At 42.2% G+C, this 20277-nt stretch overlaps 1 protein-coding gene across 1 annotated transcript in view; it reads right to left on the bottom strand.

The window, feature by feature from the left end:
• Positions 1-1568: 1568 nt before the first annotated feature.
• Positions 1569-20277, bottom strand: part of BRSK2 (BR serine/threonine kinase 2) — a 319127-nt gene continuing 300418 nt past the window's right edge. The window contains exon 19 of the mRNA XM_065635714.1: positions 1569-1744. Coding sequence (XP_065491786.1) covers positions 1569-1744 — 176 coding nt within the window. The remainder of the gene's footprint in view (positions 1745-20277) is intronic.

The following is a 20277-nucleotide window of genomic DNA, read 5'->3' as shown; positions in this document are numbered from 1 at the left end:
TTTCTTCCTCTTCTTCATCTTCTTTTTTTTTCTTTTTTCTTTTTTTTTTTAAGAAACGAATCACCCAAGCCAACAAATGAAACTGATAACTTAAAGAAATAATAATACTGATATCAATGCAGCACTAGCAAAACACAACAATTGCCTCTAAATGCAGGGTGTGGTGGAGGATCCAGCTGGTCGAAGAAGGTCCCAGCGCGGTGGCACAGTGGCAGGGAGCTGACGGGTGGGGAGGAAGGTGTCGGAGGAGGAGCAGCAGTAGCAGCAGCGGCAACTGTGCCTGGTGGCGGGAGAGACAGTCCTTGGCAGAGTTTTGTCCCTCTTCTTTGCTACCAGAAGTTGCCTTTTCCCTAAGTTTTAATGTTTTGTTTCTATGTGTTTATTCATTGAACCCCCTCTCCCTCCTAAGTTTACTCCTTTCCCCTTCCAGCAGGTCAAAAAGCAAAATGATACCATATAAAAAAAAAATTATTTTGTATATATATGTATGTATGCATGTTTATATATAAATATACACACATATATACATGTATATATATAAAAAGGGGGCAAAATAAAAGGAAAAGGTGGTGGGGAGAAAAAGAAAGTTAAGAAAATCCCATGATGAAGCTCCCCAAAGTTGTCTTGGTTAACGCTTAATTTTGAGTTGCTCCTGCCTGGTTTCTGATGAGAATGCGCTCTGGATTCATGAAACACTGCGCTTCTGCTACTCCCATCTCCTTCCCCACACCCTCCCCATCCAGGCTGAGTTCACCTGCATGGACAGAAGTTGCCAAGGGTAAAGGTTTCACTTCAACAATTTGCAACCTCCTTTCAGCCCAGACTTTGCAATCCCATAACTGAGCAGATCTCTCTTGTGGAGCACCAAAAAAAGAAAAAGAGGAAAAAGAAAATGGCGTGCATTGGGGAGGTGTTTGGGGAGAAGTGGGGGAGAAACCCACTTCCCGAAGGGAGAGGGGAGGCTGGGAACCTCAAACAGGACTGGTCCTTGGACAGTCTACATCGGTTGCCTTCCGTCAGCAAGTGTCCGCAGAGCACAGAAGGTGAAGCCGTGGCTGACATGTTAACTTTTCGGGATAATTCCTGGTAGCAGAGCGGAAACAAGTGGTGTCGTCAGAAACACAGAGAGAGCATGAACGGAACAAGAAACAAAACAAAAGAAAACAAACAAACAAACAAAAAAACCCAAAAAATCAGGAAGCAGAAAAAAAGCAAAACATTCAAAAAAAGGGAGGAAAAAAAACCAATTGAAAAACCACAACCCAAGATCTGGTGAACTGGGTTTGTCATCTGTGCTACCTTTTCTTTCTTTTCTTTTCATTCGTTCATTCATTTGTTTTTGTGTTTGTTTCTGAGATATATATTATATATCATATATAAATATATATATGTATATATATACAGTCATTCCTTCATACAAAATTTGTCTATAGACAGTTTTGTACTGTTGTGGCAAGGTATATACATCCTTCTAGTTTAGAGGCTAGCTTGCTAAGGAATATTCTTTCATTCTTTCTTGCTCTTTTGTTTTTGTTTTTTCTAAGTTATTTAATTTTTTATGTGTTTATTTAAGGTTGGTCTTGTAGGCCGACTGATGAGACCATCTTTGCCTTGTCTTTGCCAGCAGGGTACTTATTGTCTCCTCTAGACCCATAGTCATTAGAACCGGAATCGCTCCGCTTGCTGTTTGCGCTATGCTTGGTTGGCGTGCCGGGGGGGTGGCTCACCTGCCCGTTCTTCTCGTCTGAAAAAAGTTGTTTAATTACGTCAAAGAAGTTACTCAATGGGCTGCCTGGGTACACAAAACAGAGGAGACAAAAAAAGAAAGAAAGGAAGAAAGAAAGAGAGAAATAAAGTAAAAAAAAAAAAAAAAGAAGAAGAGGGAAAGAGAGAGAAAAAGAGGAGAGAAAGAGAGAGAACAAACAAACAAATGAACAATGGGGTTTTTAACGAGAAGAACATGATGAGGAGATCCAGAGCCACGTGCGTGGGGGTGTGTGGGGGATGAAGACAATGAGCAGGAAGAGTGTTTAGGATGGGACACCTACAGAAATAAAGAGGCAGGGAGCATAAAGCACCTGGGCGAAGGACCTAGTTTTCTCCTGAGTAGGGAGGTGTCTCCCCTAGCAGGAGGACACTCTGCCATGTAGCTGAAATAGTTCGGTCTATCACCTGGAGTCAGGTGGCCACTCCACACTGAAACATCGGTGACTGTAATGCTGGATACGAGCAAATCTCATCTTACTGGCAATGTTACAAACATGAGGTATATGTATGTGGTAGTCAATTGATGTTTTTGCAGCCTTGCCTAAGCTCTCTGAATACATGGGGCATCAGGCTTTCCTTGCTTGCATTTCATTTCTTTCTGACTATCTCATTGCTCACCTTTCAGTCACTAAGCCTGAAGACCTGAGGGCTCCAAGGGAAACAGCATTTGAAGAAAATGAGCTATGGCTGACATGAGTATTGCCATCTGCATGTGTGGTCTGTGGCCTGTACTTGCAAGCTTCTAAGCACCTTCAGATCCTTTTTACAGCAGCACCTGAAAATGAAGATGCTGAATGCATTGTGGAAGCAGGCTGTTATGCATCTAACTATTTCTGGGACCTACCAGTGTCAAGAACTACTTCCTCATTGCCCTGAATTTATGTTCTCTCTACAATACACCCTCCATGACACTGACATTCACTCCAGTGGAGTTAGGAGCCAAAGAGGGGGATAGGGTTGTGTACTAGTAGAGGAGTATCTCATTAAGCCAGCCGCTAGAATAGGTTGCAGTATTAGCATGGGTTGGGCACTGTCCACGGGGAATGCAATCATTCATGCCATTTTGGCCTCCAGGCAGCAGGGCTGTATGCTGTTAGTCTAGTCCTGTGTCAGAGGAAAGGCTCCGGGCTGCTACCAAGAGAAAGGGACCAGCTACTACTGGAAAGGTAGCCTTTTGGGAGCATTTCTAGTCCCTTTTAATATTCTTTGACTGGGGCATTAATCCTGATCAGACATTGGAGGGGTCACACTGAGCTCTTTGAACACGGATATTGAAGGTGTTTATCTAACATATGCCATGGAGCTGGTGCCTGTTCATGATCATTAAAACCCCATGATGTTTTTCTCAATATTTGGACTGTTGGCTCCTTGTTCTAACAAATTCAAATAATTTATATCCCACCTAAGTAAGTTCGTTCTCCAGTTCCCAGAAGGAAACAGGTTCCTTGTATCTGCCTTCCAATGCTGTGGTATGCTGTGAAGAGTGGAACCATTCATCCTCGAGATGGCAACACTCAGTTGGGAGCAAAGGGGTTTCTTCATAGCAGAGATTGCCATTTATCCACAGTTGGTGGATACTGGTGGCTTAGTAATTTACATTTCCCTTCATTTTTATTACAAACATAAGCAAATCAGTTACTACAGCAGGTACATCTTTCAGTGCATGGTAACTTGTCTGAAGAGCTTGAGTGCTTTCTTATTCTCTAATGGAAAATGCTACACAGATATCAGCTGCTCTTATACAAAGAAAGAGGAAGTATATAGTGTTTGTGCCCTGCAAAACTGAATGTGTTACTAGTTTTTTTCCTGCCCCATGCTAACCAGGTAGTTGCTGCTTTCCTCTGCATATTAACAGGCACTGAGAAAAATCAAATGGCTGGCATATACAGTGAAGTATCTCAATCGTATTAATCTAATTAATTCCTTGTCTTCCTCTACTTGCTGCTTTGTGGTGCTGCTTTGTGCTGCTGGCCCTGGTTCTGTCTGTGCATTCAGTTACACCAATGTCACAAGCAAATGGCTGTTAGTTTCTGGAAGGGTATTGTTCACCTGACTGACTGATGCCCTAGAAATGGGCCTAAACAAACAGCCAGGCAAAGCACATATCTTGATTTCTGGCTAAGAAGAGAAGGGCTACCAAACTCTCAGTTGTTTCGGGGTTAGATCTCTGTGAGCTCCACCTGCTTCCTTCCACAGGCATGCAAACGACTTCTATTTCAGAGATTTCCCTGAGGAAAGGTTCTAGGTTTGTGAGTACATGCTCTGCTCAGACTCATTTCTATCTGCTCAGACTACTTTCTACTTCTTTTACGTGGATATTCTTTTTCAATGAAAAGAAAGAAAAAAAAGGAAGGTAAACACTCAGCCTTGAATGCAGGAATGTGGGCAGATCTGGTTCTTATGTGGCTTTGGACCCCTCATCTTTGTAAGCAAATGGAGTCAGCAGAGAGAATGAAAAAGAGCACTGAAAAAAACACTGGAGTGGGAAAGACTGCTAGGTTGGGAGAAAAGGGGAGGGGAATATCTCTAGTAATTCAGCTGAGCAGTTTATTTAACAAGCTTAGAGGGAAAGACGACGGCAGAGTAAGCAGGGCTCTGCAGGAATTAGGGAAGTTTTTTGTTTTCACACAGACAGGAACAGTAGACAAAAGTACAACTTGCAAGAACGGAGCAATAAAGCATTTTTAAAATTATATATCTTGTATTTGCCGAGTCCTGATACAGGATTTTTAATCATCCTATTAAGATATGCAGCCCCTGTTTTGTCCACCCTTTTTCCTCCCCATGCCCTACCGGCTTTCAAGTGCCTGGAGATTTATTGCCGCAAAAGTATTTAACAGTCTGCTTTTCTTTGCCTGTATAACTAGCGGATTCCTTACAATCAGCATTTTCAGGTAAAATTTTAATGGAAGGTAAGAAGTCCTTAGGGATGTTTAAAGAGAGCTACTGAAAAATAAAATAGGCCATTTCACTAACCCTTTCCTTCCTTTGCCTTTTGTAGTATCTGGACTTGTAATTAGTATTAGGTAATAATGCTCTCCTATCTTGCAGTCAAGAAAGAACTGATCCTACACCAAGCAATGCAGTCAATCACTGCACTGTTGTCTACATGACAGCTTGTTAGCCCACTCTTGGGCTGGTCTTTGGATAGATAAAGCATCCTCACTTTCTTCTCTGGAGATATGTAAACACGGGTCAGCTATGCTGGAAGTATGAAAATGGTGTGTGATGTTGCTCCTCTTAGTTCTCTGTTCCCTTTGGGCTTATACATCCAGTAAAACAAGACTTGAAAATGCAAGTGATGATGGATTAGAATAGCTTTTTCAGCAATCTTCCACTCCTATCATTCAGTGCAAAACGTGTGATAGGCTCTTACACCTGTAAGTCCATCTGGAAGCCTCAAAAAGGCTCCCTTCTCTTATTCCAGAAAGTGAGATCACAACCCATTTCCTCTGAACAGGGATGAAGGTTTGGCTCACTGATTCTTCAAAACTTCCCTGGTATTTCATGCATCTGTAACTAAGGTCTTCTTTCCCCTTGAGAGCAAATGTTCATCAACACAGAGCAAAGAAGGCGTGAAGGGTAGCAAGGGTGAGAAGCTGTCAAAAGGATCAGAGGCAGGAGGGGAGGTTCAGAGCATTAGGTTTACATCAGTTAGGAGGAGATGAATGTGTGCATTTTTGAGTTAGACTAAGGAGCTGTATGGGGAAGGGGAATGGGTTTGAAAACAAGCACTGAAGCTTATGAAAGGGTCATGTATTGAAGGGATGCTAGAGAAACAGATTTATGGAGAAGGCACTGGTTTGTTGCGCTTGTGTGCAGCACTGTCACAGCCAAATATCACAGAAGAAGTAAAAACTGAATGCATTTGAATACAACAGGCACTGAAAGGAAGAAACAGGGCTGGAGACGGACAGAAAAATGTAAAAGGAAGCTGGGCGGGTGGCTTGTATCAATCCTCACAGTCCTCAGTATTTCTTCTGCTGTTCTTCAGAAATCTGTCTGACATTGACCTGGCCACAGTGGTGTCACAGGCTTGAGAAGCAAAGTGGAAGTGGAGCACCCAGGTAATAGAGGAAAGAGAAAATGAGTTGATTCACTCCAGGCACAAGAAGTGACACCAGGAAAGGATGCATCTTGCGAAGACCCTGCTCTGACCTTGCAAAGTCCTCCACAGAAAATAACAGGAGGTGGTGAACAAGCAGCTTCAGGACAAGCCTGGAGGCTTCAGTCACTGATTAGAGCCTGCTGTTTTGTAACATTTTAAGACAGATAGGGACTTGGTCCTGTTTTCATTGAAGCAAATAGCAACATTCCTATTGACTTAATGGAATCAAACCCTGAGGCACTTCCTTCTCCTGTGAAACCATCTCTCTTGAGTCTATGTATTTTTAATGCACTAATCCTTGTGGTGCTGAACACATAGTTGCGCGAAACAAATATGCCATCTGTGGGATTATCCTCTGCCTTTCCTTTCTGTATAGCCTGAGAAATTGTGGGCTTCTTCATTTTTAGCTTAGGCTTTGGGAGAAACTGAATGTGAAAGGACAGGTCTCCACTGGAAACAGACAGCCTTTGTCAACCTGACTTCCCATATTCCTTCCCTTAGTGCTTTCACATCCTTTCTGACTGTCTTCCACCTGCCTCTGCTACTAAGGTTTTCTTCCTATACTTATTCCTTTCTCTTTAACCTCTTGTCTTTTTCATCCCTAGCTTGCTCTGTATTTCAATAGCAGCTGTGGTTTCAGTGAATCATGTAACAAAACTCCAACTTGTTTCACATAAAACATTTAAAAACTCCCTTGATGGGTGATAATCCATTCCCTTTCAAACCCATTTTACTACTTTGACAGAGTTCAAGCCCTCTCTGTTAAGAGTAGGCATTTTTTGCCTGTTTGCTTGGTTTCTGTTGGCAGAGCACCTTCTGCCTTGGAAAACAGAACACTTGAATTACAGAACCCCCTCCAAGATTGTATGCAGTGAAAGGGATGACAGAACAATAAGAGTAGCCTATTCCTCTTTGCTTAGTTGCAATATCATATAGAGGTCTTGCTCCAGACTGAAGAGCCCCTGGCCTAGGCACTGTGCAAATATAAACCAGAGAGATGCCTCAACAAGCTCACCAACTACTGAAGAAGGCTACAGAAAGAACTTTTTTCTCATTTAATGGTTGAATGTATGAGGCTTCCCTCTAGATTGGAGAAGGGTGACAGAAAGGCCATTGCAATATCTTGCTGGAGGCCATCGCACAGAACTTCCTCCTAGTCTGTGAACCCATCCCAGGCCACCTGAAGTGAGATGAAGAAACTGCAGAAATCCCAAGGCTTGTCTAAAAGTATAGGAAGTCAGGAAAGCATTTCAAGAGACATGGATGTGTTTTTTAATGGATATATGAATTGCCACAACAGACTGACCAGAACAAGTTTTCCCATTGTCCCCACCCCCCTCAGTTAGTTACCTAATGGGACAGTTGTTTTTATTTCAGTTCAGTTTAGGACTAGAAAATGGAGACAGTCCACAGAACAACTCCAGTTTCTTAGCAGGTCACCTGAATTGCAACTGGGAACGGTGACTTCCAAAGGTAAGAACAGAGCTTATTTTCCAGAGTCCTTAGACTCTGCCAGTAAAAATTCCAGCTGAAAACAGTGTTTGCAGAAACAGACTGCTGGTAGGAACTACTCAGATTATCCACACTGTTATCACAGGTGTCTGTGCAACCAGCAGAAGGTGGGAATTTTTAATCCCTACGCACCTGGGCAGATCTGAACAGCCAACGTGGCATTTAAATGCTCTATAACCCATCCTTGTTCTTAATCCCCTAAAACATCCCATCTCCTCTGCAGGGGAGTGGCCCAGTATTTGTGACTAGCCAGATGCATCCAGATGGCCATTCTGCCCCTATTTTGCACATTTTCTCTCTCTTTCTCCTACACACACACACACAGAAGCTGAGATGTAGTTCAGGCTCTCCTGTCACAGACAATGTAACTGAGACAGGTAGCTCTTGGCTACTGAGTTAGAGAATGGTGAACACACGCAGCAAAGACCCAAATAGATGAGGCATATTCCCTTGCTGCTAGCTTCTGCAGAGCTAAGGCATGACTAATTAATTAGAAAACAAACGTGTCCATTACTGATTAATAGCTCTGGCCAATCCAGTACCACCAAAAAACATTCAAAAAAAGGAGACGTGATGATAGAGAGGAAGGAATCGTACATTCGTTTGGACAGCTGGTGGCACTGAAAGAGCAGGCAAGGATAGTGGTGGGATGAAGAGATGCCGGATTCTGTTGTGGAATCATGCTGTTCTGGCAAATTGGCTAGTAAAGGACTCAGCCCAATAATTTTTTGTATCTTCCTGTCCTTTTACAAAGATGTGCCTGCACAAGCGTGTGCTGAGAAGGGAAGCTGACGACCTACACTCATAAAGCCACAGCAGATGACAGTACTGCTGCTACTCATTCTCTTAGAGACTTCTGCTGCTTCGTTACAATTTTTGTCAGAAATGTATTGGCACTTAATAATACAATTTTGTCCTTTCCTGCCAGATGGATGTACAAGTATGATCTTATGGGTTTTAAGTTCTCTGATCTGTTCCTAAGAGGAGAAATGACCTATGTATGCTGGTGAAATGTTGCCTCCTCATTTCCTCTGAATCAATACCTTCCAAATATGATTTAATCTTCTGGGGAGGCCACCCAAATTTAGCTTAGTACAGAAGCAAATACTCACATGGAGTACCCTGAAGAACTCCCTGCCATAAATAAAGTAGTGTGATCTTAATTAAGAGAGAGATATCTGTGTTTTCTTCATTAGATATTAGTACAGAGAAAGAGGAAAGATCTTTTACTGGACAGTAAAAATGTAGCCATAGGTGTCAAAACAGGATCTAACATACACCAAATAGTTCATTACATGTGGACTAATCTTTAGTGCCAAGTTGCCAATTTTGTTGCTACTTTGTTCCATAGTGCAAAAACATGAGTCATAAATGGGAAAAGAAATGTCTCCCCAGCACACCACTGGAATGGAGATGACTGCAATGTGCAGGGAATCAGCCATTCATTTGGACAGCAAAGGATACTAGGAGAACGGGAAAGGATAACTGGGAGACCTGCCTTGAACTCCTTGGAAAATCTGACTTATCTTACTTACTGTGATCCACTCGTTATGAATGAATATGTGATCTTTCAGGTGGGTGTTCTTCCTTTTCTCTCTCATTTGGGTTGCAATTTAGACAGAAGAATCAGCCAATGCTCAGAAAGACCAGTAGCCAGCACATTTTTCAGAAATGGTAATAAAAAAATTATTATACTGACTACCTCACAGTGTGACAGTGGTTAGAAGAGCCTTTCAGCTGGGAGGGCAGCATATATTTTTTTTCTGCATGTTTCAGCATCAGTGTTTCTACCATCAGTTATGACTTTATGAATGCAAATCACCAACCTCCTCTTCCATCAAATAGCTACTCCATGAGAAGAAGGATTACTCTAATTAATGCCAATACGGATCAGGATAATTTCCAAGAACAGCAAATCCAGATATTTGCTGCTGCTAGTAACACCAACAGTCTCTAAATTAGTACTTACAAAGCTACATGCTGCAACTGCAACCCAAATGTGATGTAACCACTTTTAAACAACAAAAAGTCTCCTAATTTCTCAAGTAGCTTGGGATGCTGTTGGCAGGGGCTCGCGTCTGCATGAATCAAGCTGTGACTGCAAGGAGCTATGGAGAGAAGCCTTTACTGCAGTGCAGTTGCTCTGTGTGCACAGAGGAGGATTGGCTGTGGCAGACAAGGTCAGACAGTTCTGAACATGGAGCTATGTCAAGTGCTAAACACTGGAAGCAAGAGATTTGAGTGAGATACATTGGAAAGATATGAAAAGCAAGTGGATTTGCTGTGCTTCTGCTTTGATCAGATCATTTTGGTGATAGCCACTGGTACACACAGGGATCAGTAGGGGTTTTTGTTTAACTCTGGTGCCAGGAATCAATGTTTTGAATTGTAAGCAGCAACACAGGATATTCAAGAATAAACACGAGGTCTTTTGGCCAGCCTTTTGTCACAGGGTTATGGTCTAAGACTTTATAGGACCTTATGTTTGTGCAGTGCCTAACATGATCACATCATTTATCTGGAGCTGCACTAGTTGTACATACTAATCTTTTCCTCCTCTTATCATCACCCCATTCCATGAAGTGCCACTCATGTAACTGAAGACTTCCCTGAGAGTCATGAAGGATGGAAAGCAACAAGCAAAGATTGCTCTACTTGGAAATAAAATTCAGCCCCAGACAGCTACAGTGTGGAGACTGGAAGGTTTACAGGCTCTCTGGTAAGTGGTTCTCAGAAGACAGAGTCAGGAATAAGGCCGGCTTTCCAGAGCTTTCTGCCAGCAGCCAGAATCTTGGTGAAATGTACTTACTGAGGACTCAAAAAAACTGAGGATGGCTGGGAAGGGGAGCCATCAAAGGCTATACAGCAGCTGTACTACTGAGTCAAGCACCCAAAGAAATTCTCAGCTCACTATTTAGAGGACTTGAAGTCACTAAAGTTTGTAAAGACAGACTCTTTTCTGAACTAGGACTACTGAAATGGCACTGTGGGCTTCTGTGTGGTGTATATCAATGGCTCCAGATCCAATGTGCTCAGAATACTTGCTCTCTATTTCCCAGCTTTGTGATGGAAGCTGGAAGGCTTTCCAGTTTGTGTATTATCTTTTTTTTTTTTTTTTTTAATATACAGGCGCTGAAGAACCTATTAAAATACCACTGTCAATTATACAACCTATTTTTCAGTGAGATAGACATAAATACCAGATTAGATCGTAGTAAACAGTTCTCTCAGTCCTGCCTCAAAAGAAGCAGAATCCAGCTTGCTCTTGTAGAGCTGTGTTGATTTTGTAAGGCTTAATGGCAGCACATAAAGTGGTAAAGCTTATTTGTCACTAAACTGATTTGGCTCTATATATACAGAAAGAATAGACCAGCTAAGTTGGAAGGTATCACTCCTACAGGCAGTTTTCAGGTTACAGCTGCATTTCAAATGTAAAGGTTTTCATTTTTACAAGGTAAATTTAATCTTATAAACAGATATGAAAGACTTCATGGAAATCAGTTTAGTCTTTCTGACAACAGAAATGCCCATTCCCCTGCTGAAATGGGTGGAAACATAAAACAAAATATGGCACCCCAACGTGCATTTCAACTTTATTATGAGCTAAATTATTTTTTTCTATTGTGAAATATTAGGAGTTGGCAGCATTTTTCTAGTGTGTACAGGTAGGGTTGATACGGCAGTTGTTATGTCATCTGGATACTGGCAGTTCCTATGACACACCTCTGCTTTTCGAGGTTAAATTATTTTTCAATGCCAACAGATAAATGCAAAATCACTTCTCAGGCTGATGATCACTGCTAGCAGAAAACGACATAAATTCAAAGGACTAGATAAATTTGCCTTGCTGTTAGTTACAACATTCGATAGTTTCTAGTAGGTGTAAAGATATTCCTCATTCCCACCAGAGCTTTCACATGACTGAGCCAGGCATAAAGCATCTGATTAGCTCTTTCTGCTCCAGTGTTAACGCTTTGGCAAAAATGACCCCCTGTGCTCACTCTCAGAACATGGAACAATGGTGAGGTCAAAAAAACAGAGTGTAGCTTTACTTACACTATTTGTTGTTACTAGATAAATATTGTGTTAGCTTTATAGAGGGTTCCCTGTCCTCAAAGTCATAGAGGACAGTTTGCCAGTAATAGGCTAAATGGTGGCATCATTCCCTTTTACTCCCCTGTCTAAATTGTGGGTGAGCTCTCTTGCACATGAACTAGCTCTCCACTCATATTGGAGGGTGGAATTCAGCGTGGTGCAGCCACCACTGCTTATGTTGTGTGTGAGCACACCAACAAGAATATGATTTAAAGGAAGCAGCTGCATTAAACCCCCATAACCCATCCTCTCTCTTCTCTGGAGACAGGTATGTGCTCTGTCTGTGCTGTAGCTGCCACAAAATAGTCTCCCTGCTGGCCTTCGCCTTGTCCTCTTTGTCTCTTGTTGGATTGATGCTGACATATGACAGCTGGACGATCTGCCTGAACTGGGGGTGACCAGTAATGCTCTATCTAGAGAACGCAGAGTATTGGCTTGTTATCTGTATAGCTCAATTAACTTGCAAGTGATTGGTACAATCAGCATTTCAATATTTTCATATGATGTGAATGCTAGATCCAGGCAAGAAACAAAAGCTTGAGGGAGAAGAGGGATTTGAAGTCTGATGCCTTCAAGAAGAAGCTGGAGCTCTGCCTACAACTTAAATGAGTCTTCTTGAGGACAGCAGAAATGGTATAACCCAGAAAACTCAAGTAAGGAATCAAATGAATGCCTTTCAGAGCAAAGGAAAATCTCCCAACAGCAAAGCTGCAACTTAAGGGAAAGATTTCATCTGAAATACAGGAAGCAGGCCAAATTTTGCCTCATTCACACACGCATAAACCTAATATTATCTCCGCTGTCACAATCTTCCTTTGTTGTTACAGACTCTATAACAACTCCAGAACAACTTTCTTCAGTTTATAAAGAGATGACACGGGAGTCACAGGTCCAGCTGGATGGTGGTACTAGCTCAGTGATCACTTCCTCATATCCCTTTAACAGAGATATCTGAAGTCAACCTAGATACCAGAATGGAAATCTAAAGAGAACAGAGTTCTCTTGTACAGCACCTTACTGTACAAGATATAAGTAATAAGACAAAAACCTCTTTCATGGTATCTGGATACTTCCACTACTGTATTTGGAGAAGTCAGTATGGGCACAGGTAATAAAAGAAAAAATACAGTCCATGTGTGCATAGAGGGGAGGGAAGGAAAGGGAAAAGTTAGACAAAATTCATGGAACCATAAGCAAGCTGAGCTGCAAGTTTTGCAGAAACTCTTTTTAATTTTGTCATTCCTAGCAAAAATCTGGATCTTCAATATGTTCACTACTCCTCCAGCTAGAGACACAACATCCTTCTCCAAGACCAGACTGGAACTATGACAATTTACACTAGATAAGTGTCTCACAGATAATATGCAGTGTGTCTTACAGAAGATTTAAATGGGTCTTACCCCAAGGATACCTGGGGAAGAAGGGAGTGGATGAAAAAGGGAATTAAATAACATAGCAATCTTGTCTCAATAAATAGCAGGAAACCAAGGGAGACAGCAGCTAGCAGGGCAGCATTCAGCTTCACTGCAGAAAAGGGACTGAAGAATCATGAATCAAAGGCAGCAAGTAAACAAAAGAGGAAAAAAAGAAAACAAAACAGGAAAGAAAAAGAAAATCACTGGCCTGGGTTACAGTGAGGGAGGGAATCTCAAGTGCATCACCACACACTTGTGCTATGAGGGGAAAGCCGTGGTAAAGCCTGTGCATCTGTGCATGGATGGGGAGGAACAGAATAAGGGGTATATGCGTGTGTCCACCAGGTAAGTGAAAGACACAGTGAGCTGTTACGCGGTGGGTAGTCTTGAAAAGAGTGTGGGAGAGCAGGGATAGGGAAGGGGAACAGGTGGAAAGGACAGGACGGCGCATTATTATGTTGCTCAGCAGGGGCTGGGGAAGGAGAAAAGGCAGAAGGGAAGGAAGTTCTTACCACATTTGGAAAGTCTGCCAGTCATCAACTCCATACAGTTAGTGGTGTCTGGATCATAGAACGGAAAGAGGAAGGAGGGAGGGAAAAACATAAAAAAAAGGTTTCCATACCTCTGTGCATAAAGTAGTAACTTAGCACATTATTACCTGAAGCAGGAAACATATAAACATCTTGGTCTTTATACAACCCAGACCAAATTCTGCCACCCACTGTATGCCAGTGCAAACCTGGCTCTGTGACTGAGAGTGGATGCTGCGTCAGTCCTGCTGCTTCCACTCACCTCTTTATCATAGCCATACGTATTTATGAGATGTGGGAAATATTCTGCTACCACATTAGCAAACTAAAAGCCTTGAATACATTGTTTCACCTGGCCAGCTTTGCAAGTTAGCCTGCAACAGCTACAAGATACCCAGCCAGCCAATCTATGCACATCAAAAACTCAGAGAGAGGGAGGAAATGCAGTGGTACGCTGTTGGACATGAAATGGGAAGGCTACTTACAGAAAAAACCATCTTTTAGATCCCAAAGGATAATGTCCATGTCCTCACCATAACTCTGCCTCTCTCATTCACGTGTAGTCTCTCACTTGTCTTGCTTTCAACATCACTATTCACAGGCAATACTTCTGGAAAGGGTGGCAGAATCTGGCTCTAAGACATAACTGTCCACTTTGTGTATAGCTCCCATTGCCACAGCCTCTGAGTGCTTCTTACTCAGGTGCAATAAGCAGAAGGAGCTCTACATGTCAGCTTTAAAGCAGAAAGGACAAGCCCTGATGGACACTTCCATGTGGAACCTGCTGGCAAGCCAGATCTGCTGCTGTCAGCCAGGATTTCCTTGCATTTGGGATTGAAATCATTGTATCCATGAGTGCTGAGCAACGTGGAGCACTGGCTGCTGAGCAAGGGGATAACAGTGAAAGCACGCAGCTCAGTCTCATTTCTCCTCTTGCCTGGCCTCTCGATGAATGCTTGGGTATTCAAGAAGTAGGGTTCTTGGAAGCACGCACACATACGCTGAAAATCCCTAACTGCTAGGAAGCTCTAACTACTCCCTATCTGCTGAAGAGTCTGCAGGAGAGAGGGAAGGATAATTTCTCAGCATTCCTCCCCTTAAATACTGAGAAAATAAAATTAAAGAAAGAGGGAAGGGGTCCTGGATATGCTTGGGTAAGATGAACCCATGCTGGAAGAGCATGGATATGTACGTCTTCTGATGCAGCCAGGCCTGTGCTGCATAGATCATCTGAGAAAGTGTGGAGTAGAGGGGGCAGGTGCTTGGTCCAGTGACACTGCTTAAAGCATCTCAGCAGCAGTTCTATGCTCTCCAACCCCAAGGTTAGAGACAGGCTGGCATTGGTGAATGAGAGATAATACCCATGGAAGGTCTCTCAGAAAGGCACAAGACTGAGAGAAAGACAAAGGGGAAAAAGGAAGGAGCTGAACAAGAAGAGAGGATTCAAGAACTGGAACAAGGTACCAGAGGTGTCAGAGAGGCCAGGAATTTACCTGCCGTTGAAATTCTTTGGCTAGTCTGACTGAGTGAAGGCAGATTAAGCTCCCAAAATACATTTCTCCCTGAAGATGCCTAACAGGTTTAAGAACTGCCTACAGCTGCTGACTGAGCCAATGACCAGAAGCCACAGTCACGAGTTTGTATCACTTTTTTCGTTAATAACTTGGAGATGTTCATGGTCTCATGCATTCTAGTTCCAGTCCAGCCCCCTCTGCGTCAACCGCATCTTGTTGTAATGCAGTGAAATAGAGATCTATAGTGGTAGAGCTCAGAGCATTCACCCAACCATTAGCAGAACTTACGCTTTGAAGAAACATATAAGAGCAAGGAAAGTCTCAAATACAGCTGCAAAATTGCTTCTGACTCTCACTTCCAACACTTGGAAATTTCCCCTCAAGTGTATCCAGACTGACTGGCCACACAGTAACTAGCAGTCTGGAAACAACAAAGGTAGTATCTGGATAGTGTCAGAGTAGGTAAACACTGTGGCTGGTTTACTAAGATTGTCCTGAAATCGGTATTTCTGTTTTCTTGTTATTTTAACAAATTAAAAATAAGGTCTCCTTAACTTGATACTTCAGAATACTGTGTTTTTTTCGAAGTCACCTGCAGTCAGCATAGCTCTTTTTAGTATTTAATTTAAAGTTACTTGTGTAACAGGTCTACATACATTAATTTTGTGATTAGAATACAAACTGATAGCTCTACAACAGGAAAATGGGATTGTAACACAGGCTTTTTGACAGCATAACATCTTGGATTCTGTACCCCATTTTGATAGTGAGAGTAAATTTGCAGGTTATAGAATTGGTTTTGATGGATAGGGAAAACCACAAACCTGTTTTTGAAATACAAGACCATGGAAACAATCATGATCAGGTTGCATTTCCCCCATTCCTAAGGCATAGCAAACATGAGCACACCAGAAACAATAGATCATACCTCTTGAAAGACTAACAGAGTTAATATGCCTTCAGTTCCTCTGTTGTAATAATTACTTTAATACTTCTCTCATTTCCATCATATTGTAACATCTGCTTTAGTAAATACTCTACATGATAAAACATTTCATCATTTTAAAGTAGAATTTTCATTCTAATTAGAAAGCCGCAGATTCTTGGCAGTCAGCTTCTGCTCATGGATAATAATCCATAATCCAGTGACTGTGGGATCCAGGTGTTATGTGAGGTCAGGGTCTAAAGGCCTTTAGCTGTCTGAGGAGCACCGATGGGTCATGTAACTGCATTTTTAATGTCTGTTACTTAATTTTTTAATTAAAGCATAGTGGCAGTGTCAGATCTCAATCCTTCTGATGATGAGGCGATTCCTTATATCATAGAGATTGCTGGCAAGCCACTCACACCTTGGATTTGACCGAGACACTTTCACAAATGACACCCAGTTCAGATCATTAACAGATTGCAAATGCTCTGGTTAAAATAAGACCTCCCTTCAAAAGGCCAAAAACCTCTGAATCCATTAAAAAATGCTAGTGTTCTGCCAAATTTTCTTTCTTAATTTTCCTTTTTCCTTCCTACATAAATTTCTCAATCAAGCTGCCTAGTTTGTGATGCTTCTAATATTTCTGAGACTGAGACTTGTCCCAGCCCAGGAAATCTCACCCAAACATCTGCTCCTTTGAGATCTCCAAATCCAGCGCTAGAAAGCACCGAGTATCTCCTGCAGATGCTCATAGTCCCCAACAAACATTTCCATTAAGGGAGATGATGTCAAGGGAGCCACCAGCTCCTCTGGTCTATGGCAGATACCATTTAGGTTGGAATTCCCCTTTGTCTGAGTGCTTTTTTGAAATGCACTGTTCTCCTATAAAAACTCTGGAGAGCTTGGACTTTTTTCTACATGCTTTATTTCAGGACTACTGAGTTAATTTTAATGAATTCTGTTCAGCAACAATACTAAAGCTATTTAGCAAAAAAAAGTGCTCTGCCAATCCAACCAGGCATTACCTTTTGTAGGTGGGAACGGTGACAACAAGATGAAGTGACTGCCCCAGACACTACAAGAGCAGTAAGACATAAAGGATTGCACAAGAATGCAGGAAACAAGATAAACCTGGGACCTGGATGAGCCCCAAATAAAATTGTCTTGCAGTCCAATTCTAAACTGGCATTTGCATAGCCCTGTTTAGAGTCTGCAGCCGAAAGTTTACCTTGCAAAGCACTTCATTTGCTCCTTACTCCCTTCTCTAGCCTGATGATAAAATCCTTCACACATTTGGAAACTGTAAGTTTCTTACTAATTTTTTGTAGCAAATTAGTCTACCTACAGCTCTTGTTAGCCACAAAGATGAACACCCAGAATGCACAGATCAATACTCCAGCAAAGTTTTTTGAGTCACATGAAAATGTTTTGCTTTTTGAGAAGTACACCAGCACAATAAGAGAGCTCGGGTGCTTATACAGAAGACACGCACAATAAGCAAGACTTTGCATTGCCCTATTTTGAAGCTGGACATGGTCTCTGAATATGTATTTATGCTGATGAAAGGCATTTTCAGCAGTAACACTGAGATGCTCTGAACTTTGAGATGCCAATGGTTAAAATCTGACATGGAGCCAGTAAGTATAATAAAGAAACAGAAAACCTATTACAAAGAAGTTCTATAGGCCATTTCAGCATTGTGGATTGCCCAGAACCTGGGAAAATGGGAAAAAATAAGAGTATGCAGCACCCCATACTTAAAATCGAAGCCCAAAGAGGCAAGAAAATATTAGGGAAATAAAAACTGATACCCTGTGGATGATCGCAGATGGCTTTTGCATGTCACTATTCACCAGCTGTTTCTATTACTCTTTTGTGCAAAGGCACTGGAGGAAAACAGATTATGATTTAATTGAAAGAGTATTGGGCTGAAACAAAGGCACGAATCTGAGATATTTTCTTCTATGGAGAGAGATCCTTTTGTCCCACCAAAGGGCAGTCCTGCCCAGGGACTACCTAAGTAGAGATGGTGAGGATAAGCCTCCTGGATGGAGCCATACATGGATGAAAGACAAGGCCAGCTGCTCTAACAGACAGTGATACTCACTCTTGATCCAAAAGGGACCAACCTCCCATAGCCTCACTGGGCTTAATGCGTTTTGTGATACCAGTAACAGGAACACATGGGCAGCTATTCTGGTTCAGATCAAAGACCAAAACTATTCAGTGCTCTGTCTCCATCAGCAGCCACACATAGATATGCAGGAGTGTAACAGCAGGCCAAGCATCCAGAACACATCCTCCTAACATTACCTCACTCTCTCACCACTTTCAGATTAGAGATTTCCTGAGCCTGCTGCGGTTTCTCTGTTTAGCCATTCTCATGAAGATTTTCTTCCAGGGAGTTGTCCAGCCTCCTTGTGAGTAAGAAGTACTCAGGGGAAGATGAGCATCTGCAAGCTCCTCACATTCAGAACTGCCTTCAGCGAGGAGCTCCACAGGTCTTACTTTACATGAAGACATACATTTCAATATTTTTTGGTACATGGCTTCCACTAGTTTCATCTGACAGCCTCTAGTTCTTTCATTGGGAAGAAAAAATGAACAATCAATCCCTGGCTACTCGTTCTATGCCAGTCATGAGTCCGTAGACCTGGTATCGTCTTAGCAGTTATACCACTGAGGATTTAATGTTTTGAAACTTTAAGGTAGAAGGCTGATATGTTTCACTAAATGTGGCCAACTGGACAGCAGTTTTACAGTATTACATTAGCTTTTGGGATAGATTTTATTTATTCATATACTTATTCAGGTAAGGGACGGAAGCTATTTTCCTGCTTCAGAGTATGTCAGAAGAAATAAGCACAACCAGTTTAAGGAAGGAAAAGCAGAAGTGAATGGAGAGATACCCAGGGGGAAGGGAGATTATAAGGTGCTCAGGTGTGACACGGAAACACATCTGCCTAAATCAGATACATATCAGGCTCACATACACACACACAGATGCATGGGCAACATGACATCTACAAACACTGTTGTGAGCTGAAGGAAATGAGAAAGAGGAAAGCGTGTTCTGAACCCAGGCAAGCCGGCTTAGCGGGCTGGCGTGCTGCATAACAGATCAAAGAGGGGCAGGAGAGAGAATGACTATCAGTGCCATATGCTTATTAGGTCTTGCTGTTCTGCTTTATACTGTGTTCATTGAATCTTCCCCTTACATAGGTCTCACTTCACATGCGTGCACCTTTCACAGATGGTTTTCATCATCCCACCTGTATTGAAATCTAAACTAAAAGGCAGGGGAGAAAACAGCACAGAGGATATGTCTGCACACAATGAGCTAGGAAAATCTGCAGTGCTGGGCCAGTATTGCTGGTCAGAGCCAGCAGCATCCTCAGAGCCACAGAGGAGGAAAGTCAAAGTGAACTGTGAAGTTGCTCTGTTGCAGCAGCGGACTGCCTACAGAGTACCCTCAAACCATGAACCTGAACAGAAGTCCAATCACCACAATTCCTATGAGGTGTTCAGGGCTGGGAACATGGGAGAAGAAGAGAAACAGAGAAGAATTTGCCTTGTTTCCATTAAGAAATGCTGAGTAATTCCACAGCAATTTCTAGGAAGTTCTTGCACTCATCTTCCCAACCACGGACACCCAGCTAAGCAAGGTGCTGAATGTGAACCTCTGTTGCTCCTTTATCTCCCCTTATTTACTCTCTCACTGGTTGGGGATGTGAAACACAGGGCATCCCTACTTTGATGCACAGGTTGTCTCATTTTAGTGACAATCACTTTTTACCCTTCCTTTTCTCTTATCCTTGTAGTCTGCTTCAACCTATTTTTTTCAGGTTGAAAAAACTTCTCTCTTTTTCAAGAGACTTGCATATTCCTGATCAGGTCAGGTGATATGGCACAGGACAGTTTGATACTCTGTCTCGTGTGAGCTGACTTGCCTGGATAACTCCCAGGCCAAACGAATTATCATTTTTAAGTTTCAAGAGACCATTAATTTTGATTTTGCACCATGTGGATTTATCCATTCTACTCTAGTGTTCAAGATCAGGCTGGATTTTCCCTGCTAGAACAACATGCTCTCATGCAGCTTTAAGCAGTAGAAAGAGATACTGTGTCTGTAATACGATCTCTCCATTCCAGAACCAGAGCAAAACCATAAGTCAGATACATTTCTCACAGCACAGTTTGCCCCAAACATCTCCCTGAGCCCTAGTCAGATGAATGGTTTTTATTCCTGCTATAATATGATTTTCTTAGGGAGATATCCTGCTTCACACGCAAGTGTGGAACAGGACCCAAGGCTTTCTAGAGAGCCTCAGTAGCTAGCACATACTAGGTTGAAGAAGTTAAGAGAGATCACCATGTTATTTGCTTTTTAGCAGTTTTTTCCTCACCA

The sequence above is a fragment of the Caloenas nicobarica genome, chromosome 5 (assembly GCF_036013445.1).
Source record: "Caloenas nicobarica isolate bCalNic1 chromosome 5, bCalNic1.hap1, whole genome shotgun sequence".
Lineage (NCBI taxonomy): Eukaryota > Metazoa > Chordata > Aves > Columbiformes > Columbidae > Caloenas > Caloenas nicobarica.
Note: the sequence above shows the minus strand (reverse complement) of the source record. Positions and strands in the feature narration are given on the sequence as shown.